Here is a 27,025-nt window from a genome sequence, read left to right as displayed (position 1 = left end):
CGAAACGTGAATGGCCCTGAAGGAAAATCCCTGATTAGGCGTATATTTGATACGGCCATGAGCGGGCTTAAAAGATTTGGTTGCGCTCGAGATGATGATGTTGTTACACGAGCTTACGACATGCCGGAGGCACCGTCGTCCAGACCCAGTATGGCGCGTACGACCAGTATGGCGCGCGTACGAGCAGCATGACGCGTACAAGCCAACCTCCTACACGGAATCCATCATATGCACGCGCCGACTCATCTCTACTTGATCGGTCACAATCAGCTCACATTGCTCCACCACATGGTGGCACACAGGTATTATCAGATACATCTAAAATTAGGAATGGTCGTATGTTCTTGTACAAGATTGACAAATATATCATATTCTATGCACTACAAATAGGAGGAGAATATTTTCTCTACTAATCCGTTCGGGGAAAGATTTTCATACACCCAAGGGGAGACTTCAAACATCGAGAACACCACTCGCGTATGTTCATATTTTAAAAATATTCATGTACACAACATAAAAATACGGCTATTATTTACGAACCTTTTCATACGCAGCAACATGTTGCACCTAACTGGTCAGAGATAGAAGCTGGACTCGGCTACAATATACCTCCTCCACAGGTTCCTTCAAATTTAATATATAATTTTTCCCATAAAAAATATTGCTGACTATTACTGACAACTCATATTTTTACGCAGCAATCTTTTGATCCTGCTTGGCCCAACATGATAGCTGGTTTTGGCCACAATATGGCCCCACCACAGGGTCGTGAGCATATGCAGCAAGAATATTATGCCGGATCTTATAATCAACCTGACAATCAAGGGATATTTAATCAATTCTTTGGTGCTGACTTTATGAGCGGACAAGAAAGTTTAATTCCTCCAGCGACACAATCTCAGCACGTACTACAAACTCCACCACAGAACAATGATGCCAGCACCGATGATGAGGATGAAGAGTACGGTCGAGGTTTGCGCCAACATCGTTCACCACTTCGTTTGTCGCCTTCTGGTGCTAAGCAGAGACCACCACGCCGCCGTCGTCGACAAGCTTGATATGTTCAGAACTGTTACATATTATTATTATTATTTCTATCTATGTATGCCCTAAGTATGAGACATATTTCTGTAATTTCGCATAATAATTCAACAGTTACTTCAAAATAAGATACATCAACATGCAAAAAATTCAACATAAAATTAAGTTACTACCAAAATGAAGATACATCAGCACTGCCAACACCACAACTTAAAATAAACGCTACGAGTAACATTATAAGCTTCACTTTTTTTCCTTCTTCTTGCTCTTCGATGATGAACTAGCCTTGCCCTTCTTACTCGGTGGCATAAAATCGTCGTCCGAGTCAACGCAAGCAGATGCAGCGCTTTTTCCCTTGAAATATTCATTGCTCTTAGCCAAACTCCTCGGCGTGAAGACTTCTTCGTCATCCTCCGTCGAGGAAGCCCATGTATATGGATACCTTACAAATTCTTCTTGTTCCTTCTCATCCTTCGGTTTCTTCTTCTCAAACCTTGCTTGTAACCTAAGAAGCTCTTGTCGTAATTCCACCGGAGTTCGGCCAGGCATACTCGCGTGCCTAGAAAAAGCTTTCCTACCTCAACGAGGAGGGTCATATTCGTGACCAGATCTTCGACATTGTCTATGTTATTGGCACTCATAACTGAAGTAGAAGAGGAGATAAGAGGAGCAGCCATACGTGCAGTAAAACTACAATCTTCACGAGGAGCCATCTTGTGCCGACTACGATTGTGTACAACAAATGAATGCCCGGGGAGGGGTTTTATAGCACGCGGCTCAGAGAAAAGGCGGGAAATCTTGGCGGGAATTCATGGCGCGAAATTTTGGCGGGAAAAAATAAGGCGGGAAAATGTATGCGCGAACTTTTTCCGGGAAATCAACATTTATTATTAATACATCTGCCGAAATAAAGTTGGAAATATAACTAAAATTAAAATACGGCTAATCACTACAACGGAATTTAAGATACGACGCGAAAGTAAAACATAAATTAAAATACGTAGTTACTACAACAGATCACTCTATTTGCCCTGCGTCCAGCGTGGCCATTTTCCAGTCTTGTCGCCGCGTTCTTCTGCTGCCTGCGCCTCAGCAGCCCTTTCTCTTAATCTCTTCCTTTCCGCTTCACGGGCCTCCCTGCGCACCTCTTCCTCTGCATACCTACGTGCAGCCTCGTCATCCATCCGCTTCTGATTTACCTCGCGATTTCGATCTTGCTCTGCCCTTAATTTTTGTATTTCTCTCTCTCTTTCTGCTTTATCATTAGCAATAGCTTTTTCGAAACGCTCCTCCTCATGGAACCTTGCCCATGCACGCCTCTGTTTTTCCTCCACCTCACGGCGCGCCCAATCCGGCTGCTCCTGGTCTATCCAGTGAAACCAGTTGCAAAGGGGCGGGGGAGACTGCAACAAAAATAATATGGTTAATAAACGAAAATTAATGAAACATACCGCAGGCCTCGAGGATTTTTAATCATGCTTTTACAACATTACCGCAGGCCTCGAGGACGATGAACTTGTACGTGCGGGTGGATCATGATCGTAATAAGCGCACATGAAATATTTCATGCCGAACTTATCGGAAAAATCCACCATCTCCTTCACCTTCGCAAGGCGGCCGCACCAACACCTCTCTGCTGTAACCCCCGGTGGCAAGCTTGCATTCTTCCCCTTCATCGGCCTAAAATCCTAGTCGAAGCAAGGCACACTCATGCTGGCTAAGGTATAATGACTTGTGACCTGCGTACCAAATAACATCGATCGCTGCTTTTATAGAGAACTGGACAGATCGAGCGGGAGAATTAGGCGGGAAATTACCGCAATCAGTGAAGCAATCATCAAAAGCGAAGCAATCAGACAAAGTCGTGCATGGCAGTGCGCACGCACAGCGAGGCGCAGGCCTGCCGGCCTTGTCTCCTGGCCAGGGAACTTGCCGCCACGGCTGGTGGAGGCAACCGCCACGTCAGCGTGCCGCCGCACCCTGTGGCGGCAGGGCCCACCTGGCGTCGACGGCGCAAACGGCGCGGACGGACGGCGGCCTGGGGCGGATGTGCCGCCACACGCGACGGCGGCAGGGCCTGCCGCCACAGCCGGCGGCGGCACCCGCCACGTGTCGCCTGGCTAGCGTGCCACCGTGGTACTTTTGCCATTTTCACTCACAAGTGGTCCTTTTTGCCATTTCATTGGGGCAGGTGGTCCTTTTTGCCAAAAATTCAGAATAGTGAGCTATCACGTATATATCTTGTTTCAGAGATGGACAAAAGAGGTGCACCTCACACGGGGATAGAAATACAACAACAATTAGGTTTATCTCGACTTTTTGGTTGCTAGTGAGGACGAACTGGGCGGCTAGGTGAGGTGAAACTATCACATATTCAGCTGCAGCACATAAGTGGATACATTGCTCCTCTGAACTCTTCACGTTTTCCACTGCCACACACTACCTTGTTCCTCCAAAGTCGTGGAACATTCTATGTTTTCTCTACAAAGTCGGCTCACATCATGCGTCACCGTAGGCGTCACTAGATCATGTTCTCCTTTTCTGGCTTTCACCACAAGCACCTCAGCGGCCAAAGTCGGCTAATTATGTTCTGCATAAAAATGTCGGTTTGGTGGAGAGCCTGAGAGGAGATAATAGCGTGGGAAGGTTAATTACCTTGCTCTAGTTTTGAATATGAGTTTTGGAGCCAAACTCCATTTTCTCCGCAGGAGTAGCGTCAGTCTCCTACCGTTTCCTCTTCCGTCGCCATAGAGCTGGGAGGCTGCGCAAACTACGGAGCCATGCCGCGGGCTAATTCATGACGCCAACCGCCACCGCCGGCGGCGAGTACGACGTCGTGCCTGGCCACAGCCGAAATCCGGTAGGAACCTGGCGCTTTTTAGCAAGTTTAGGCGTACATTCCCAAGGCAGGATTGGAGTCTCAGCCACGCCACGCAAATCCGATTAGGGAGGCGCTGCGCCAGCGAGGTGCGAACTGCCTCGTCGGCGTCAGGGCCCGCGCACCACGTCCACGTGTCTCCGTGCAGCATGCCGCTGCGGCTATAAAATGCGGCCTCAGTCCTCACCGGCAACATCACACTTCGCTCTCTGCTTTCTCCCTTGATCTCTCCAGCTAGCTTGTTCTTGAGGTGGCGATGGCTCGCTGGTGGGTGTGCGGACTCCTCTCGCTCCTGGCGGTGGCCGCGGTCGCTGCGGAGGGGAGTGCGGAGCCGCTGATTCGGCTGCCGACGCAGGATGAGCATGACGCTGCTCCCGCCCCTGCCCCGTCGGCGGAGGAAGGGGTCACGAGGTGGGCAGTGCTCGTTGCGGGCTCCTCCGGCTACGTGAACTACCGTCACCAGGTGAGACTCCGGCTTTGGATGATCATTCTGTTACTTCAGAACTGTGGGAGTTCCAGCTAGTATTTGCTCTAATATTTTCTTGGTTCTTTGATCGAGCTCATCGGGCTTAAAATCCTGCTTCAGCTGTACTATCGTTGTGTTCCAGTTCTTTCCTTTCTGTTTTGCTTTCTTTTAGTTTTGGTTCAAGTTGCAGAGTTAGTGTTTGTTCGCTGCAGCAGAGGGTTATCTGTCTACTGATTTCTGCAATATGTGGGGTGTGTTAGATCTTAGATCTCTGTAAACAGCTCGAGACATGTTCAGTTTCTTAGGTGAAACTGGTGACCCGGGGTTCCTTTCATCTATCAAAGCAGGACATGAGCTCTGTCTGAGTTCATAGGAAAATGTAGTGCCGGACAGTTATCTGGAAAGAAATCTAGTTCCGGTGAGGGCCATTTGGGGCAACTTGTTTTTATAGATTATGGTCATGATGGCTAAATGATGTTCTGTATATGATAACTTGATGGGATGTGCTTGGTCGAAATTCCATCACTAATCAATTATATGGGTGCTTGCTCAACGTTGTGGTGTTCTTGATGCACGACAGGCCGATGTGTGCCACGCCTACCAGATTCTGAAGAAGGGAGGACTGAAGGAGGAGAACATCGTGGTGTTTATGTACGACGACATCGCCAATAACCATGAGAACCCAAGACGTGGAGTCATCATCAACCATCCTAAAGGCAAAGATGTTTACGCGGGTGTTCCCAAGGTATTGTCTGGCTGTGCTCCATTTAATTAGTTTCAAAGAAGAGTGTGCATGAAATTCTAAATATCGATTGTACTTTTTAATCCGAGAATGATTCGTAGCTTTAGCACAGTTTTATTTGGCATACTACATAATGCATGTTGTTGTATTCCTGCTAGACTGATCAATTTGAACATCCATTGCAGGACTACACTGGTGACCAGGTCACTACTGAAAACTTCTTCGCGGTCCTCATGGGCAACAAAACAGCGGTTACCGGAGGGAGTAGGAAAGTCATAAACAGCAAACCGAATGATCACATCTTCATCTATTATGCAGATCATGGGGGGGCTGGTTCTCTTGGTGCATACTCCCACATAAATGTTACGTATCATTTACCTGATTTACTTCTGAAGCGGAACTAACCTTATCAAGTTTGTAGGTATGCCCAACAATCCATGGCTTTTTGCTGGCGACTTCATTAAGGTGTTGCGACAAAAGCATGCTTCCAAGAGCTATTCAAAAATGGTATAACGTTAATTTTGTTTTTTCCCCTAAGAAAATAGTATATCTTTTAAATAGTATGAAATAGTATTCTTGATTAGAGTCTTATCTGTGATTAAAATTACAATCTTTGCAGGTTATATATGTCGAAGCGTGTGAGAGTGGCAGTATGTTTGAGGGTATAATGCCTCAAGATCTTAATATTTATGTTACAACAGCAGCAAACGCAGAGGAAAGTAGTTGGGGAACATACTGCCCAGGATGGAATCCACCACCTCCTCACGAATACCTTACCTGTTTAGGTGACGTCTACAGTGTGTCTTGGATGGAAGACAGGTAAGAATCGTTTGAAATATATTTTGCTCTGCAGTCTGAACTTTATTTCTCATCTGACATCTCATAAAACCTACTTTGCAGTGAAACTCACAATCTAAAGAAGGAAGCAATCAAGGATCAGTACGAGTCGGTAAGTCTCGAGAACGCTTTCTCCATTCTGGTTAATTAGTGGCATCAATTCACTGCTTTCTTGGGCAGGTTAAAAAGAGAACCTCAAGCTCAAATAGCCTAACTGGTTCTCATGTCATGGAGTATGGTGACAAGACATTCAAGGACGAGAAGCTTTTCCTTTATCAAGGCTTTGATCCTGCAAATGTCAACAACACAAACAGGCTGCCTTTGCCCAGCCTGGAGGGTGCAATCAATCAAAGGGATGCGGACATTCTTTTCATGTGGAAGAGGGTAAAATTTCAGTTGTTTCTTCTGTTTCATTAATTCAGCTATTTCCAGAATATTCACTGTTATTGGTTATAACCCATCACCTTGAACCTTCACGTATGTGGTTGCTACATGTAGAAGCAGTGCTTGCTGCTCGAAACAATGCATATTTCTGTGTTTTGACTCATGAACTCCTTCGGATGCTGAATGCAAAATCTCCAAGGATGTAGCAGTCCATAAACCTTGAAATTTGGTTACTTACGATGTTCCAAATAAAATGTAGAAATTCTAGAGGAAAAGAGGAGATATTTTGGATGATTGCTTAAATCAAACTAATTGCTTATATTTTTGAATTCATCCTTAGCATAAAAGAAATTGAATACTTATGCTTAAATGTACTAAGCAAACGTTGTTCCAATGTAATTTTCACATGCGGTTATAAAGGCCTCATAACCAGGATTGTCGACTTGCTAGAGAATATATGGGGATGACCTTAAGCTTCTAAATAGAAATGTAGCTTCATGCCTTCATGGTGTTGAGAAGATATGGTTTCAGGTTGACAGTACTCTGAAAGAATAGCATCCAACTTGGGAGGGTTTCAGCTCATATACTAACTTTCAGTTTAACACTGTATCCTCCCATGATAGGCTCAAGTTATGCACATCAATGTTTTGTTTTGCCCCTGTGTTAACGTGTCCTCTTGCTTTCAGTATGAGCAGCTAAATGCTGGATCGGAAGAGAAGGTGCAGGTTCTGAAAAAGATCAAAGAAACCGTGGCACACAGGAAGCACCTCGACAGCAGTATTGATTTCATCGGGAAGCTTGTGTTTGGATTTGAGAAGGGCCCTTCAGTGCTTGAAGCTCCTAGAAGCTCCGGCCAACCAGTAGTCGACGACTGGGATTGCTTGAAGAGGATGGTAAGTGTGATAGTTTTTTAGTAGTATTTAAATGCCATAGAGTTTCTGCTGTTGCTTGTACATCCAGGTTCTTTCTGTTTTATGTTGCAACTTACTCTGTAATGATGCCCATTGTCAGGTGCGCGTTTTCGAATCCCACTGCGGATCACTTACTCAGTACGGCATGAAACACATGAGGTCCTTTGCAAACCTCTGCAACAACGGCGTCTCCGAGGCAGAGATGAAGGAGGCGAGCGTCGGTGCTTGCGGCAGTTACAACTCGGGGAAGTGGAGCCCACTGGTTCTAGGCTACAGCGCTTGATCCGCTCGCTGAAGTACACGGGGGCAACAGCGAATGCTCCAGAGGTTGTACAATTAATATAGTACAAGAAACCACCCAACAGGGCGTCCCTTGTGTGTGTTGGGTTGATCAGTAGTTTATGGTCATGCCTGTGTACATCAAGTTTGACTGCGATCAATTGAACGGCAATGATTATGACACAACTCTACGAATAATGTTGCATGACAGTGGGAAGCCCTCTGATTTGGTACTAATCAAGTAACTCAACAGGGGTCCATTATAACTGCACAAAAATTGATGACCCATAGTAGGGATCCTCCTACGGGCAGGGCCATACCTGAGAATTTGGGGTGCCTATGCGAAATCTAAATCTAAGGCCCAAACGTGCAAAAAAAAAAAAAAAAACAAATAGCATGCATGGAAGTCCAACCCAACTTTTCCAAGAAATATGATATACAAAATGAAAGATGTGAATTCTTCATGCTTATGTAAAAATCTTCCAAGTAAATCTCCATTACAACAAATGTTTCCTGGGTAAAATTTTATCTATACTGTAGCCAATCTGTTAAGTATTTTGTTGTACCATTGCAGAAAAGGACTTGATTTTTTTATTTAGATGAATTTTAAGCCGATGCACCAATCACTTGAATGGACATAATTTTAATTTTAAAGATGCTAATATGATCATTATTTTATACATAAGCATTCTTGATAGAGATTCGCATAAACAACTTCATTACCAAGTGCAACCATTGAGGAAACGGAAGGCAGAGAGGGAAAAAACACACAAAAAAAAGGGCTGAGTTGCTTACTGTTGGGCAAGCTGAGTCAGAACATTTTAGGCATAGTGAGACTGATTCAAAGCAACCCCCTTCTCAATTTTTTATCATTTTTTCTCGAACACACGCCAAAGCGTGTGTCTTTGTATATGAGAAGAAACCGCAAAGAAAGCGGACATAGTGAATTCTCTGGTTTTGCCGTGATGCAAAGTGCACCGGCCTCATGTATATTTATAGTCCCACGTAGGGATCGGATCAGTACAAGTTATTAGGGTTTACAAGAGATAAGTACAGATAACTATACAGCTGTATACGGGAGAGATATCATGAGCTACCTAGCTCAATCCTAACGACAGTTGTTAGTTCACATTCCCCCTCAATCTCAACTTGTACTAAGTTAAGATTGGAAAACAGACGCTCCAACATTTGCTTTGTGGATGGCTTTGTGAAGGCATCAGCTACTTGATCATCAGATGAAACAAATCGCACATCAAGAGCACCTTGAGCCACCTTTTCTCGGACGAAATGGAAGTCAACCTCGATGTGTTTCGTCCGTGCATGGAACACTGGATTAGCAGTCAAATACGTGGCGCCGAGATTGTCACACCACAAAACAGGTGGCCGAGGTTGAGGAACATGCAACTCTCGAAGAAGTGACTGTATCCATATTGCCTCAGCTGTCCCATTCGCTAGAGCTTTATACTCAGCTTCAGTCGATGATCGGGAGACCGTGGGTTGCTTGCGAGCACTCCAGGAGATCAAGGTGGGTCCGAAGAATAATGCGAAGCCACCTGTAGAACGCCGATCATCAGTGCTGCCTGCCCAATCTGCATCGGTGAAAACACTCAACAACGACGAAGATGACCGTCGAATCTGAAGTCCTGTATGAATGGTTCCCTTGACATACCGCAGTATCCGTTTCACAGCTTCCCAATGAACAGTGGTAGGTTTAGCAAGGTACTGACAAACCTTGTTGACAGCAAACGAGATGTCGGGCCGTGTAAGTACTGGAGGCCGCCGACCACACTGAAGGAGATATGCCCTAGATGCAATAATAAAGTGGTTATTATTTATATCTTTATGTTTATGATAAATGTTTATATATCATGCTATAATTGTATTAACCGAAACATTAGTACATGTGTGATATGTAGACAACAAGAAGTCCCTAGTATGCCTCTTAAACTAGCTTGTTGATTAATGGATGATTAGTTTCATAATCATGAACATTGGATGTTATTAATAACAAGGTTATATCATTATATGAATGATGTAATGGACACACCCAATTAAGCGTAGCATAAGATCTCGTCATTAAGTTATTTGCTATAAGCTTTCGATACATAGTTACCTAGTCCTTATGACCATGAGATCATGTAAATCACTTATACCGGAAAGGTACTTTGATTACACCAAACACCACTGCGTAAATGGGTGGCTATAAAGGTGGGATTAAGTATCCGAAAAGTATGAGTTGAGGCATATGGATCAACAGTGGGATTTGTCCATCCCGATGACGGATAGATATACTCTGGGCCCTCTCGGTGGAATGTCGTCTAATGTCTTGCAAGCATATGAATAAGTTCATAAGAGACCACATACCACGGTACGAGTAAAGAGTACTTGTCAGGAGACGAGGTTGAACAAGGTATAGAGTGATACCGAAGATCAAACCTCGGACAAGTAAAATATCGCGTGACAAAGGGAATTGGTATTGTATGTGAATGGTTCATTCGATCACTAAAGTCATCGTTGAATATGTGGGAGCCATTATGGATCTCCAGATCCCGCTATTGGTTATTGGTCGGAGTGAGTACTCAACCATGTCCGCATAGTTCACGAACCGTGGGGTGACACACTTAAAGTTGGATGTTGAAATGGTAGAACTTGAAAATGGAATGGAGTTCGAATATTTGTTCGGAGTCCCGGATGAGATCCCGGACATCACGAGGAGTTCCGGAATGGTCCGGAGAATAAGATTCATATATAGGATGTCATTTTATGTGAATTAAAATGTCGCGGAAGGTTCTATGGAAGGTTCTAGAAGGTTCTAGAAAAGTCCGGAAGAAACCACCAAGGAAGGTGGAGTCCACATGGGACTCCACCTCCATGGCCGGCCAACCCTAGTGGGGGAGGAGTCCCAAGTGGACTCCCCCTTAGGGGGCCGGCCACCCCCCCATATGGGAGGTGGAACTCCCACCTCAAGTGGGAGTCCTAGCTTGGCTAGGTTTCCCCTCCATATGGAAGGTTTTTGGTTCGGGTCTTATTCGAAGACTTGGATACCAACACTTGGGGTTCCGCCTATATAATGAGGGGCATAGGGGAGGGGGCCGGCCACACCAAAGCCACAAGTTGGCCGCACCCCCTTGAGGCCGGCCACCCCCTCCCAAACCCTAGCCGCCCCCCTCTCCTCCATAACTCCCGCGTAGCTTTAGCGAAGCTCCGCCGGACTTCTCCACCACCACCGACACCACGCCGTCGTGCTGTCGGATTCAAGAGGAGCTACTACTTCCGCTGCCCGCTGGAACGGGGAGGTGGACGTCGTCTTCATCAACAACCGAACGTGTGACCGAGTACGGAGGTGCTGCCCGTTCGTGGCGCCGGAACCGATCGTGATCAAGATCTTCTACGCGCTTTTGCAAGCGGCAAGTGAACGTCTACCGCAGCAACAAGAGCCTCCTCTTGTAGGCTTTGGAATCTCTTCAAGGGTGAGACTCGATACCCCCTCGTTGCTACCGTCTTCTAGATTGCATCTTGGCTTGGATTGCGTGTTCGCGGTAGGAAATTTTTTGTTTTCTATGCAACGTTATCCTACAGTGGTATCAGAGCCAGGTCTATGCATAGATGGTTGCACGAGTAGAACACAATGGTTTTGTGGGCGTTGATGCTCTTGTTATCTTTAGTTTGAGTACTTTGCATCTTTGTGGCATAGTGGGATGAAGCGGCTCGGACTAACTTTACATGACCGCGTTCATGAGACTTGTTCCTCGTTCGACATGCAACTTGTATTGCATAAGAGGCTTTGCGAGTGTCTGTCTCTCCTACTATAGTGAAGATTCAATTTACTCTTCTATTGAAAACATTAGTATCAACGTTGTGGTTCATGTTCGTAGGTAGATTAGATCTCTCTCGAAAACCCTAAAACCACGTAAAATATGCAAACCAAATTAGAGACGTCTAACTTATTTTTGCAGGGTTTGGTGATGTGATATGGCCATAATGTGATGATGAATATGTATGAGATGATCATTATTGTATTGTGGCAACCGGCAGGAGCCTTATGGTTGTCTTTAAATTTCATGTTGAGTAGTATTTCAAAGTAGTTGTAATAGTTGCTACATGAGGTGAACAACCATGAAGACGGCGTCATGAACCTTGACGCTACGCCGACGATGATGGAGATCATGCCCGTTGATGATGGAGATCATGTCCGTGCTTTGGAGATGAAGATCGAAGGCGCAAAGACAAAAGGGACATATCATATCACATATGAATTGCATGTGATGTTAATCCTTTATGCATCTTATTTTGCTTAGAACGCGACGGTAGCATTATAAGATGATCCCTCGCATTAATATCAAGATAATAAAGTGTTCTCCCCTCGTATGCACCGTTGTAACAGTTCGTCGTTTCGAAGCATCTCGTGATGATCGGATGTGATAGATTCAACGATTCACATACAACGGGTGTAATCCATGTTGCACACGCGGAATACTTGGGTTTGCTTGACGAGCCTAGCATGTACAGACATGGCCTCGGGACAACGGAAACCGAAAGGTTGAACACGAGTCATATGGATGATATGATCAACATGTTGATGTTCACCATTGAAGCTACATCATCTCACGTGATGATCGGTTTTTGGTGTAGTGAATTTGGATCGTGTACCACTTAACAACTATGAGGGATGTTGTATTAAGTGGGAGTTCATTAGTAATTAGATTAAAACATGAACTAATTATCATAAACATAGTTCGAGTAGTATTTTGAATTAATTTTGTAGTATTGGCATCCGTTTACTACTATGCGCTAGTCTTGTTATTGAGATAGAAATACTGTTAAAATCTGACAAGAAACTTTACGGATTAGTACCGTATTGTTAAAGAATCAAGAATTGATTAAGTCCTATTGCAAACTTTTAGTAAACCTCACATTGTTGATTCAAAGAGCTATGGTTTCAATTAGTACCTAAAGTTATCTTGTCTCCGTGAAACTTGAAGTTCAAATCTGTTTGAAAAATAAGGAGCTGAAAATTTAGTTTTCAGAAATAATCAAGGTATGATATATATGTGATATCTAAGACCTTATTGCAAGATGATAGAATATAAATTCGGTGAGACTACATAAACTCATAAGTTTTATGGGAATGTATGAAGGTTGAAGACGCCAGACGTCACAATCCTCCAACTATTGGGGCACTAATAATATTCGCATATCCATGAAGTTATCATCCTTAGTATGCACCGTTGCTAAGACTCGTCGTTTCGAAGCATCACGTGATGATCGGGTGTTATAGATTCTACGTGTGCTTACAACGGATGCAAGCTAGATTTGCACATGCGAATACTAAGGTTAAACTTTATGAGCCTAGCATGTACAGACATGGTCTCAAAAAGGTTGTCATGAATTGATGGATAAAATTATGAGTGAAATTGTTCATCATAGTTACTAATAAGTGAAATCTAGAACACTTGTCATATGATGATCAACTTCAAAGTAAGAACCTCAAGGTTATTGGTATTTGACCAACAAACCTAGAAGTTATTGATGTTGAAGTGTTTTTCTGAATAATGAGGAAAGCTAAAAGAGAAACTGCAAAAGATATTCTGGCAAAAAGATAAGAAAAGACTAGAAAGTCTAGCTCGTGTATATAAATGATATACATGTTATGGTTGTATTCCTAGTTAAGTCACACAATGAAATTCTTGGGTATTAGTACTATATTGGTTGGTATGAAGTGTCATACAAAACAACGCAATACAAGAATACAATGGCCTAAGTGACTGACAAGGAATATGATAAGAATACACGCCTGGAACAAAATAAAGTGTTATTATGTTCGTCGTTAGCATTCTATCTAGCCCTTAGAATTTATAATAAAGAACTTAATAAATGTTATTTTGCTCTGGTCAAATGAAAACAATGAGTTGTTTAAATTATGACATTACTCCATGTAAAATGGATAAGTTATTATAAATCTTAATGGTGAAACACACATACATAACACTGACGCTAAAAATGCCATAAGGCAAATGATTTGAATTCCACTTATATGTGGAACCGCCATTTAGGTCATGTTAGAAAGGAACGCATGAAGGAACTCCATGCAAATGGATTTTTGGAGTCATTTGATATTTTGAATCATTTGGCGCTTGCAAATCTTTTCTAAAGAGAATGATTAAAATACCGTTCATAGGCCAAAAGTTGAACGGGCAACTAACTTAGTGAAAAAATACATGATGATGTATGTGGTTCACTGGGCATAGTTGTGTGCGGGAGATTCTTCTACTTCATGAAAACTTTCAACAATGAATTGAGTATATATATGTGGATATATTCAATAAGGAAAAAGTTTGAAACATTTGAATGGATTCAAATAAATTTCAGCATGAAGTAGATATCATCGTAATAGAAAAGTCAAATATCTATGATTGGATCATGGTGGAAATATTTGAATTACGAGTTTTAGCGAACATCTAAGAGAGTTATGAAATTGTTCTACAACTCACATTTCTTGGAGTATCATAATGATGATATAGTATCCGAGATATGTATCCAAACCTTGTTGGATTAATGATGAGATAAAATATTATGACGCCATTATATTTTTGTGAATTATGCTTTAGTGACTACCGCTTTTACACTGAATAGAGCATCATCATGATCCGTTGAAATGACACCATACGAGTTATGGAATGGGTATAAACCTTAATAGTCCTTTCTTTAAATTTTGGTCTAAGAGTTTTCAACCAAAATCGGATGAATGTCTTTGTTGGTTATCCCAGAGATTTAATTGGGAATTCTTCCCACGAGACAAAGACAAAAGTGTTTTTCAATGTTTCTTATTTCCAAGAAATTGTTTCTAGTGAAGTTTTTGAGTGGGAGGACAATATAATTTGATAAGGTTTATGAATCTGAGTGTAATGATCAGAGTAGCGCAGCATCGGAATTGGTTTCGGAAGCGGCTACGACGATCATGGCTCCCATGACTACAAAGTGTTTTAGCCATGGAGATCGAAGTACATATTGAACCTTGTAGGTATGGTTTACTTTGTGATCAAATAAATGATTTGTGGACAAAGGATTGATTTTGAACAATATTAAACCAACTACAAACAAAGAAGTTATGATGGGCCCTGACTCCGTTAAAATGGCTATACGCCATGAAATCCAAGATAGATGAATACTTTTTGAAAGTAAATGGATCTATGAAATTGATGGACTTGGATGAAATATCCTTAAAGAAGCTCAACTTGTCGAAAAGTTGTTTACGACAAAGTTCAAAGAGTTGACTACGATAAGATTAGATCTTCCGTAGCAATGCTTATAGTCTATGTGGATTATTCTAGTAATCACTACATATTTCTTTTATGAGATATGCTAGTAGGATGGCAAAATACACTACTTAACAGAAGTATGTATACAAGATACAACCAATTGTTTTACTAGTCCGTAGAATACTAGATAGGTATACGAACTTCAATTCGATGAAGTAAGTATCACGGAGTTGGAATCTTCACCAAGATGAAATAGTCAAAGAGTTTTTGATTTCATCAAAGACGATGAAGAGGTTTGCATTTGCAAGAAATTAAGTGGGAGCGCTGAGACACATTTATAATACTTATGTAGATGACATATAGTTGGTTATAAATGATGTAATTATATACTTGATTAAAAGGTTTCATTGAAAATTAAACTTCAATGAAAGGATATGGACTGAAACATATTTAGTGTCAAAATCTATGAAGATAGATTGAAACACAAAATAAGTTTAAGTCAAAGTACATAGAGTGGATATTGAAATAGTTCAATATAGAAATATTAAGAAGATGTTCTTGTCATGTAAAGTTTTAACAAGACTTGAGTGTATCTGACACTCAATGAGTAAAAACACATGAGTGATTTTAGATCACGAATAATATGTACACAATCAGATATCTTGTGCTCTAAAATGTTATGAGCATATACCAGAATGATTCATGAGATGATCATTGAAAAACAGTAAGAATATTCTTGAAGTACTTAAGAAGAACCAAGAATATATATATATATAGTTTTGTATGGAGAAATGACAAACAAATCGCTGTAAGATGTTGCACCGATATTTGTTCTGTCACATATGAAAATAAAATTTCAATCTCAAATTAGACTAAGTGTTGTTTTAAAAGGTAGCACAATGAGCTAGAAGTTGTCTATGCTAGATTTAGAATAGTTCTAAATATTGTGATGGATTCTACAAAAGAAGGCAGAATATGTCATTGTTTTGACAAATGACAAAGGATGTTAAAGTCAAGAGGTTCTTTGAGAACTTGGTGTAGTTCCGACAGAGTCAGAATTTTGAAGCTATATTGTGTGTGACAATATTAGTGACATATTTCAGACAGCGGAATTAAGGTTCCACCAGAAGATCAAACATATTTAATGCTGACTCATTTGGAAATGAGTGATGCGTTGAGACGCAAATGAATTACAAAATACATACGTTTCTGAGCGTGTCAGATCCGTTGACTAAAAACCTCTCCCGTGAGCAATACATGATAAAACACCGGAATGCCAAGGTGTTATATATTTACAAATGTAAACTAGATTATTGACTCTAGTGCAAGTGGGAGACTGAAGGAGATATGCCCTAGAGGCAATAATAAAGTGGTTATTATTTATATCTTTATGTTTATGATAAATGTTTATATATCATGCTATAATTGTATTAACCGAAACATTAGTACATGTGTGATATGTAGACAACAAGAAGTCCCTAGTATGCCTCTTAAACTAGCTTGTTGATTAATGGATGATTAGTTTCATAATCATGAACATTGGATGTTATTAATAACAAGGTTATATCATTATATGAATGATGTAATGGACACACCCAATTAAGCGTAGCATAAGATCTCGTCATTAAGTTATTTGCTATAAGCTTTCGATACATAGTTACCTAGTCCTTATGACCATGAGATCATGTAAATCACTTATACCGAAAAGGTACTTTGATTACACCAACCACCACTGCGTAAATGGGTGGCTATAAAGGTGGGATTAAGTATCCGGAAAGTATGAGTTGAGGCATATGGATCAACAGTGGGACTTGTCCATCCCGATGACGGATAGATATACTCTGGGCCCTCTCGGTGGAATGTCGTCTAATGTCTTGCAAGCATATGAATAAGTTCATAAGAGACCACATACCACGGTACGAGTAAAGAGTACTTGTCAGGAGACGAGGTTGAACAAGGTATAGAGTGATACCGAAGATCAAACCTCGGACAAGTAAAATATCGCGTGACAAAGGGAATTGGTATTGTATGTGAATGGTTCATTCGATCACTAAAGTCATCGTTGAATATGTGGGAGCCATTATGGATCTCCAGATCCCGCTATTGGTTATTGGTCGGAGTGAGTACTCAACCATGTCCGCATAGTTCACGAACCGTAGGGTGACACACTTAAAGTTGGATGTTGAAATGGTAGAACTTGAAAATGGAATGGAGTTCGAATATTTGTTCGGAGTCCCGGATGAGATCCCGGACATCACGAGGAGTTCCGGAATGGTCCGGAGAATAAGATTCATATATAGGATGTCATTTTATGTGAATGAAAATGTCGCGGAAGGTTTTCTATGGAAGGTTCTAGAAGGTTCTAGAAAAGTCCAGAAGAAACCACCAAGGAAGGTGGAGTCCACATGGGACTCCACCTCCATGGCCGGCCAACCCTAGTGGGGGAGGAGTCCCAAGTGGACTCCCCCTTAGGGGGCCGGCCACCCCCCCATATGGGAGGTGGAACTCCCACCTCAAGTGGGAGTCCTAGCTTGGCTAGGTTTCCCCTCCATATGGAAGGTTTTTGGTTCGGGTCTTATTCGAAGACTTGGATACCAACACTTGGGGTTCCACCTATATAATGAGGGGCATAGGGGAGGGGGCCGGCCACACCAAAGCCACAAGTTGGCCGCACCCCCTTGAGGCCGGCCACCCCCTCCCAAACCCTAGCCGCCCCCCTCTCCTCCATAACTCCCGCGTAGCTTTAGCGAAGCTCCGCCGGACTTCTCCACCACCACCGACACCACGCCGTCGTGCTGTCGGATTCAAGAGGAGCTACTACTTCCGCTGCCCGCTGGAACGGGGAGGTGGACGTCGTCTTCATCAACAACCGAACGTGTGACCGAGTACGGAGGTGCTGCCCGTTCGTGGCACCGGAACCGATCGTGATCAAGATCTTCTACGCGCTTTTGCAAGCGGCAAGTGAACGTCTACCGAAGCAACAAGAGCCTCCTCTTGTAGGCTTTGGAATCTCTTCAAGGGTGAGACTCGATACCCCCTCGTTGCTACCGTCTTCTAGATTGCATCTTGGCTTGGATTGCGTGTTCGCGGTAGGAAAATTTTTGTTTTCTATGCAACGTTATCCTACAGCTGAAGGAGATATGCCCTAGAGGCAATAATAAAGTGGTTATTATTTATAGCTTTATGTTTATGATAAATGTTTATATATCATGCTATAATTGTATTAACCGAAACATTAGTACATGTGTGATATGTAGACAACAAGAAGTCCCTAGTATGCCTCTTAAACTATCTTGTTGATTAATGGATGATTAGTTTCATAATCATGAACATTGGATGTTATTAATAACAAGGTTATATCATTATATGAATGATGTAATGGACACACCCAATTAAGCGTAGCATAAGATCTCGTCATTAAGTTATTTGCTATAAGCTTTCGATACATAGTTACCTAGTCCTTATGACCATGAGATCATGTAAATCACTTATACCGGAAAGGTACTTTGATTACACCAAACACCACTGCGTAAATGGGTGGCTATAAAGGTGGGATTAAGTATCCGGAAAGTATGAGTTGAGGCATATGGATCAACAGTGGGATTTGTCCATCCCGATGACGGATAGATATACTCTGGGCCCTCTCGGTGGAATGTCGTCTAATGTCTTGCAAGCATATGAATGAGTTCATAAGAGACCACATACCACGGTACGAGTAAAGAGTACTTGTCAGGAGACGAGGTTGAACAAGGTATAGAGTGATACCGAAGATCAAACCTCGGACAAGTAAAATATCGCGTGACAAAGGGAATTGGTATTGTATGTGAATGGTTCATTCGATCACTAAAGTCATCGTTGAATATGTGGGAGCCATTATGGATCTCCAGATCCCGCTATTGGTTATTGGTTGGAGTGAGTACTCAACCATGTCCGCATAGTTCACGAACCGTAGGGTGACACACTTAAAGTTGGATGTTGAAATGGTAGAACTTGAAAATGGAATGGAGTTCGAATATTTGTTCGGAGTCCCGGATGAGATCCCGAACATCACGAGGAGTTCCGGAATGGTCCGGAGAATAAGATTCATATATAGGATGTCATTTTATGTGAATTAAAATGTCGCGGAAGGTTCTATGGAAGGTTCTAGAAGGTTCTAGAAAAGTCCGGAAGAAACCACCAAGGAAGGTGGAGTCCACATGGGACTCCACCTCCATGGCCGGCCAACCCTAGTGGGGGAGGAGTCCCAAGTGGACTCCCCCTTAGGGGGCCGGCCACCCCCCCATATGGGAGGTGGAACTCCCACCTCAAGTGGGAGTCCTAGCTTGGCTAGGTTTCCCCTCCATATGGAAGGTTTTTGGTTCGGGTCTTATTCGAAGACTTGGATACCAACACTTGGGGTTCCACCTATATAATGAGGGGCATAGGGGAGGGGGCCGGCCACACCAAAGCCACAAGTTGGCCGCACCCCCTTGAGGCCGGCCACCCCCTCCCAAACCCTAGCCGCCCCCCTCTCCTCCATAACTCCCGCGTAGCTTTAGCGAAGCTCCGCCGGACTTCTCCACCACCACCGACACCACGCCGTCGTGCTGTCGGATTCAAGAGGAGCTACTACTTCCGCTGCCCGCTGGAACGGGGAGGTGGACGTCGTCTTCATCAACAACCGAACGTGTGACCGAGTACGGAGGTGCTGCCCGTTCGTGGCGCCGGAACCGATCGTGATCAAGATCTTCTACGCGCTTTTGCAAGCGGCAAGTGAACGTCTACCGCAGCAACAAGAGCCTCCTCTTGTAGGCTTTGGAATCTCTTCAAGGGTGAGACTCGATACCCCCTCGTTGCTACCGTCTTCTAGATTGCATCTTGGCTTGGATTGCGTGTTCGCGGTAGGAAATTTTTTGTTTTCTATGCAACGTTATCCTACAGTGGTATCAGAGCCAGGTCTATGCATAGATGGTTGCACGAGTAGAACACAATGGTTTTGTGGGCGTTGATGCTCTTGTTATCTTTAGTTTGAGTACTTTGCATCTTTGTGGTATAGTGGGATGAAGCGGCTCGGACTAACTTTACATGACCGCGTTCATGAGACTTGTTCCTCGTTCGACATGCAACTTGTATTGCATAAGAGGCTTTGCGAGTGTCTGTCTCTCCTACTATAGTGAAGATTCAATTTACTCTTCTATTGAAAACATTAGTATCAACGTTGTGGTTCATGTTCGTAGGTAGATTAGATCTCTCTCGAAAACCCTAAAACCACGTAAAATATGCAAACCAAATTAGAGACGTCTAACTTGTTTTTGCAGGGTTTGGTGATGTGATATGGCCATAATGTGATGATGAATATGTATGAGATGATCATTATTGTATTGTGGCAACCGGCAGGAGCCTTATGGTTGTCTTTAAATTTCATGTTGAGTAGTATTTCAAAGTAGTTGTAATAGTTGCTACATGAGGTGAACAACCATGAAGACGGCGTCATGAACCTTGACGCTACGCCGACGATGATGGAGATCATGCCCGTTGATGATGGAGATCATGTCCGTGCTTTGGAGATGAAGATCGAAGGCGCAAAGACAAAAGGGCCATATCATATCACATATGAATTGCATGTGATGTTAATCCTTTATGCATCTTATTTTGCTTAGAACGCGACGGTAGCATTATAAGATGATCCCTCGCATTAATATCAAGATAATAAAGTGTTCTCCCCTCGTATGCACCGTTGTAACAGTTCATCGTTTCGAAGCATCTCGTGATGATCGGATGTGATAGATTCAACGATTCACATACAACGGGTGTAAGCCATGTTGCACACGCGGAATACTTGGGTTTGCTTGACGAGCCTAGCATGTACAGACATGGCCTCGGGACAACGGAAACCGAAAGGTTGAACACGAGTCATATGGATGATATGATCAACATGTTGATGTTCACCATTGAAGCTACATCATCTCACGTGATGATCGGTTTTTGGTGTAGTGAATTTGGATCGTGTACCACTTAACAACTATGAGGGATGTTGTATTAAGTGGGAGTTCATTAGTAATTAGATTAAAACATGAACTAATTATCATAAACATAGTCTGAGTAGTATTTTGAATTAATTTTGTAGTATTGGCATCTGTTTACTACTATGCGCTAGTCTTGTTATTGAGATAGAAATACTGTTAAAATCTGACAAGAAACTTTACGGATTAGTACCGTATTGTTAAAGAATCAAGAATTGATTAAGTCCTATTGCAAACTTTTAGTAAACCTCACATTGTTGATTCAAAGAGCTATGGTTTCAATTAGTACCTAAAGTTATCTTGTCTCCGTGAAACTTGAAGTTCAAATCTGTTTGAAAAATAAGGAGCTGAAAATTTAGTTTTCAGAAATAAGCAAGGTATGATATATATGTGATATCTAAGACCTTATTGCAAGATGATAGAATATAAATTCGGTGAGACTACATAAACTCATAAGTTTTATGGGAATGTATGAAGGTTGAAGACGCCAGACGTCACAATCCTCCAACTATTGGGGCACTAATAATATTCACATATCCATGAAGTTATCATCCTTAGTATGCACCATTGCTAAGACTCGTCGTTTCGAAGCATCACGTGATGATCGGGTGTTATAGATTCTACGTGTGCTTACAACGGATGCAAGCCAGATTTGCACATGCGAATACTAAGGTTAAACTTTATGAGCCTAGCATGTACAGACATGGTCTCAAAAAGGTTGTCATGAATTGATGGATAAAATTATGAGTGAAATTGTTCATCATAGTTACTAATAAGTGAAATCTAGAACACTTGTCATATGATGATCAACTTCAAAGTAAGAACCTCAAGGTTATTGGTATTTGACCAACAAACCTAGAAGTTATTGATGTTGAAGTGTTTTTCTGAATAATGAGGAAAGCTAAAAGAGAAACTGCAAAAGATATTCTGGCAAAAAAGATAAGAAAAGACTAGAAAGTCTAGCTCAGGTGTATATAAATGATATACATGTTATGGTTGTATTCCTAGTTAAGTCACACAATGAAATTCTTGGGTATTAGTACTATATTGGTTGGTATGAAGTGTCATACAAAACAACGCAATACAAGAATACAATGGCCTAAGTGACTGACAAGGAATATGATAAGAATACACGCCTGGAACAAAATAAAGTGTTATTATGTTCGTCGTTAGCATTCTATCTAGCCCTTAGAATTTATAATAAAGAACTTAATAAATGTTATTTTGCTCTGGTCAAATGAAAACAATGAGTTGTTTAAATTATGACATTACTCCATGTAAAATGGATAAGTTATTATAAATCTTAATGGTGAAACACACATACATAACACTGACGCTAAAAATGCCATAAGGCAAATGATTTGAATTCCACTTATATGTGGAACCGCCATTTAGGTCATGTTAGAAAGGAACGCATGAAGGAACTCCATGCAAATGGATTTTTGGAGTCATTTGATATTTTGAATCATTTGGCGCTTGCAAATCTTTTCTAAAGAGAATGATTAAAATACCGTTCATAGGCCAAAAGTTGAACGGGCAACTAACTTAGTGAAAAAATACATGATGATGTATGTGGTTCACTGGGCATAGTTGTGTGCGGGAGATTCTTCTACTTCATGAAAACTTTCAACAATGAATTGAGTATATATATGTGGATATATTCAATAAGGAAAAAGTTTGAAACATTTGAATGGATTCAAATAAATTTCAGCATGAAGTAGATATCATCGTAATAGAAAAGTCAAATATCTATGATTGGATCATGGTGGAAATATTTGAATTACGAGTTTTAGCGAACATCTAAGAGAGTTATGAAATTGTTCTACAACTCACATTTCTTGGAGTATCATAATGATGATATAGTATCCGAGATATGTATCCAAACCTTGTTGGATTAATGATGAGATAAAATATTATGACGCCATTATATTTTTGTGAATTATGCTTTAGTGACTACCGCTTTTACACTGAATAGAGCATCATCATGATCCGTTGAAATGACACCATACGAGTTATGGAATGGGTATAAACCTTAATAGTCCTTTCTTTAAATTTTGGTCTAAGAGTTTTCAACCAAAATCGGATGAATGTCTTTGTTGGTTATCCCAGAGATTTAATTGGGAATTCTTCCCACGAGACAAAGACAAAAGTGTTTGTCAATGTTTCTTATTTCTAAGAAATTGTTTCTAGTGAAGTTTTTGAGTGGGAGGACAATATAATTTGATAAGGTTTATGAATCTGAGTGTAATGATCAGAGTAGCGCAGCATCGGAATTGGTTTCGGAAGCGGCTACGACGATCATGGCTCCCATGACTACAAAGTGTTTTAGCCATGGAGATCGAAGTACATATTGAACCTTGTAGGTATGGTTTACTTTGTGATCAAATAAATGATTTGTGGACAAAGGATTGATTTTGAACAACTAGCTGGGTGGCCCGCGCATTTGCGCGGCTAGATTTTATGTATATCATGTTTGGTATAAGTTTTGTTTAATTATTGATTACACAACTATTTTATATTTTTATTGTAGAAGTAATCAATACTTAGCTCAATATATTTCTACATCAGTGCTAAATTACAATTCAAAAATATAAATTCAAGATGTGTTGCAATAGTTGTATGACTCACATGAAACATGATTTGTATTTTGGTATAAACATTACTTCCATTCAGTTGATTAGATATTTGCTAAGGACCACTTTAGAGTGAGAGCTGAAACCTAACGATAATGATATCTGTATGCTGCATTTCAAGTTACACACTATACCGTAGCAATCTCGGATTTTCTCTTCAACTCCTCATTCTTGGTCTGTACCTTTCCACGTATGAACTTTACGTCGATGGTCCATGCTTAAACTTTGCGCTATCTTCCTCTACACTCATCATCTTCTGTTGCTTTTGACCACACTGAAGTATTCCATTGAACATTATGTCGTGGATTCGTTCATGCATTCCCTCATGGGTGCTTTATTTTTGTCTGCCAATGATGTTATACAGTCAATCCCATGCACATGTAAACAACATACAACCTCCTTCCTAAAAAAGAAGGCATATAAGTTTTATGAAAGTCAAATGGTACCAAGTTTGACCAGGATTTTAGGAAAAAATATAATCAACTATAATACCTTATAGATATCGTATGAAAAAATAATTCATGATGTTAATATTTTTCTACAAATTTGGGTTTTACATAGTTTAACTTTTGGAAAAAAGTTATGAGCCTTGTGAAGGGAGGTACTATTCATGTTTATAATGTTATTTTGGCGTGGATGCCCAAATATAAGTCATAAATAATTTTATTTTAATTTCAATGTATGTAGGTTTTTATTTACGGAGGTTTTATTTTTATATATAAATATAAGATACGAACTACAAAAAAGGTAGTTTATGGATTTCACATAGAGTTTTTTTTAAGAATTTATGGGATCCTCGACAACGTGCTTTTGTAGTTAAACCTACATTTCAGACCATTGAGACTTGAATATATGCGGTGTGGTTTTTCAGCATAGATGTACCTGAGCATGCATATGAGTCATCGATTGAGGGAAGCCTCGTACAGTGGCTGGGTACATATCAGGAACTTGCTTTACACATCACAATGTGTGGTGTGAAAAGTAATAGAGTAAAATTCATATACGAAATTTTCTAAAAAAAAGTCACATGAAAAATAGGCAAGTTGTTTGAGTTGGGTGGACTTATTTTCTGTCTTTTGATAATTTGGCTTGTGCGAACTTGCATACAAAGGCTCAGGTCAGGATCTTACAGTTATTTTGTAGATGGTGTCGGTCAAGCACTCAAGCCAGTACTTATGCGTCAGGTATGGCATCACCAATCTGAATGTCGACTCCAGGTGACTGGCAGACCGCACTCTTCATGTTCTGGTCCAGGATGCAGCTAGGTAGGCGTATTCTTTGAGCCGCCTGACTCAACATGTCGACACCAAGCGGCCGGCAGACCGCAGACTTCTTCTTTTGATCTGGGATGAAGCTAGCTTGCGGTATGGTTTGAGCCGCCTTATTTTCTGCATATATATCAAGGAATAAGGATGCAGCCTCTTAGTTTTGTAGTCCATGTTTTATAGTATCATTTTCCTATGCTAACAATCAATTATAAGTGTTAAGTGTTAATAGACGGAAGACTGGTTTGCACGTATCAGCTTATTATAGAAACTAAGAGGAAAGAACACCACCTCAGTCCTTAACTTACGTTCTTTGATATAGATCTGGCAGCAGCCTATCCTGCAGAGAGAAATCCATGTCAAAAAAAAAAACTCCCTGAAATACTAATAAAAAAAAACCTTCTGAGATCTTTTTCTTGTTTGCAAAATAAAAGATGACCCTATTGCAGCAACAGATACACACATAAATACTATCACAAACTCTTGCCTATCTCAACTCGATGCTCACATATTGTTACTTCTGATTGCGCAATCATCTCCTCAAAAAAAAAAAAAGTTGATCCACTAAATTGATGCAACGTCTTGGATGCTAGGCAGGTACATAAATTTCTCATTTAAATCGTTAGTGCAAAACTTGAGAACAGAATGTCATGTAATCAAGTCCTACATGGATCCAAGACTACAGTTCATATATACAGGAAGTATGTCGTGGATTAGGAGTCCGGTTGTAAGAAAGGAAATGACTTTGACAAAAACGATTACCTGGAAAATCACACGGAGCAGCTGGGTTACTAATGGTTAGGGTGTCAAGGTGGGATCCCGGTGGGATGTCATTTTGTACTATATAGTTCAAATTTTGACGTCAAAATTTGTACTAAAAAAATCAAATTATACTACAAGTGGGACAAAAGTGGGATCCCACTTGACACCCTTACTAATGGTCCTACATTGCAAACTTTTCCCGATCATGAGAGCAGACGAATCTGATGGAAAATAGCTGCATAAACTGCTTTTCTATGTCAGGAATTCAGGATATATTTTCTGGAGCCAAGTAATGGGTGCTGGCCATCCCAAGCTGCGGTGGATGGATGCATCAAATTAGCGCGGGCGATTCGGCAAATTTCCTCCGAGACAACACGTCGAGAACGATTTAACGACTCATAGCTGCTTGCAACTTGATCGATCTATTCCCTGGGATGTATCAAGTGTTGGCTAGATAGCTACTGGATTGATCGCTTGTACTGCTCCTGGTAGGTGTGCACCCTTATTTTACATCGCCGATGATTGTAATGCTGAAAAAATATAGACCCAATGTTGTACTATAGAGAGATATATGAAGCTAACAAAGAAAAGTAGACCTACCTCAGTACCTCTGCGCGATCTTTTGATCGTACCGAGCTCTTGGTTATCTCTATGGTGCAAGTCTTCCATTGATCTTTCTGGATTGCATGTGCACTGGTGGTCTGTTGCATCATGAGGTACATGCAGTTTGATTTTCAACAACTGACGTAATCAACTGATATTGGTTGAGCAGCTCACGATCTGATTAATCGGAAGTAGGGGATCCTATGACGTACCTGAGATTAGCGAGATTTCTTCCGCGTCAGCTGAGTCGAGAGGCATGCTGCGGCAAACGTTGGAGACGGCGCTAAATTTGGCCGACGCTACACGGCGACGATGACGGCAGAGCGGCGTCCACGTCGGATGTGTTCTCCATCGACTTGGACTCTGCATGTCACAGGCAAGATCAGATTGCCAGAGAAATTTGTCTTGCCTCGCAAGATCACGACCACAGCAGATATAAATCACGCGAGAAAAATCTTTTTGCGAATCGGTTTTTGTTCCGCGTCTTTATTCTAACCGATTTTAACTACATCGATTCTCCGATTTTCCTTGCAGTTTAGCCTAACAACTAAGATTCAATCTGAGCGGTTCATTAGTTATTGCTTAATCTAGACCATTGGTTGTTTGTTGTTTTAATTATATAATAGATATTAAACCAACTACAAACAAAGAAGTTATGATGGGCCCTGACTCCGTTAAAATGGCTATACGCCATGAAATCCAAGATAGATGAATACTTTTTGAAAGTAAATGGATCTATGAAATTGATGGACTTGGATGAAATATCCTTAAAGAAGCTCAACTTGTCGAAAAGTTGTTTACGACAAAGTTCAAAGAGTTGACTACGATAAGATTAGATCTTCCGTAGCAATGCTTATAGTCTATGTGGATTATTCTAGTAATCACTACATATTTCTTTTATGAGATATGCTAGTAGGATGGCAAAATACACTACTTAACAGAAGTATGTATACAAGATACAAC

General features: G+C 41.3%; 1 protein-coding gene across 1 annotated transcript; it reads left to right on the top strand.

Moving 5' to 3' along the window:
• The first annotated feature begins 4,151 nt into the window (after positions 1 to 4,151).
• Positions 4,152 to 7,724, top strand: LOC127323855 (vacuolar-processing enzyme beta-isozyme 1). The gene is made up of 9 exons (XM_051351966.2): positions 4,152 to 4,382; positions 4,966 to 5,130; positions 5,313 to 5,469; positions 5,549 to 5,634; positions 5,747 to 5,946; positions 6,028 to 6,076; positions 6,145 to 6,348; positions 7,035 to 7,241; positions 7,360 to 7,724. Exons 1-9 carry the CDS (start codon positions 4,176 to 4,178, stop codon positions 7,540 to 7,542), a joined length of 1,458 nt encoding a protein of 485 aa, XP_051207926.1. The 5' UTR covers positions 4,152 to 4,175; the 3' UTR covers positions 7,543 to 7,724.
• Positions 7,725 to 27,025: the final 19,301 nt, after the last annotated feature.

This window comes from Lolium perenne, chromosome 7 (genome assembly GCF_019359855.2).
Source record: "Lolium perenne isolate Kyuss_39 chromosome 7, Kyuss_2.0, whole genome shotgun sequence".
In the NCBI taxonomy this organism is placed as follows: Eukaryota; Viridiplantae; Streptophyta; class Magnoliopsida; order Poales; family Poaceae; genus Lolium; species Lolium perenne.
The sequence above is the reverse complement of the archived record's forward strand: the minus strand, read 5'-3'. Positions and strand labels throughout refer to the sequence as shown.

What these genes read in the sequence shown, in the direction of transcription:
- LOC127323855 (XM_051351966.2), top strand. Translation starts at nt 4,176, where the DNA reads ATGGCTCGCTGGTGGGTGTGCGGACTCCTCTCGCTCCTGGCGGTGGCC. An exon ending in CCAAGAGCTATTCAAAAATG is followed by an intron (nt 5,635 to 5,746) that starts GTATAACGTTAA and finishes CAATCTTTGCAG; the next exon opens with GTTATATATGTCGAAGCGTG. An exon ending in TTCTTTTCATGTGGAAGAGG is followed by an intron (nt 6,349 to 7,034) that starts GTAAAATTTCAG and finishes TCTTGCTTTCAG; the next exon opens with TATGAGCAGCTAAATGCTGG.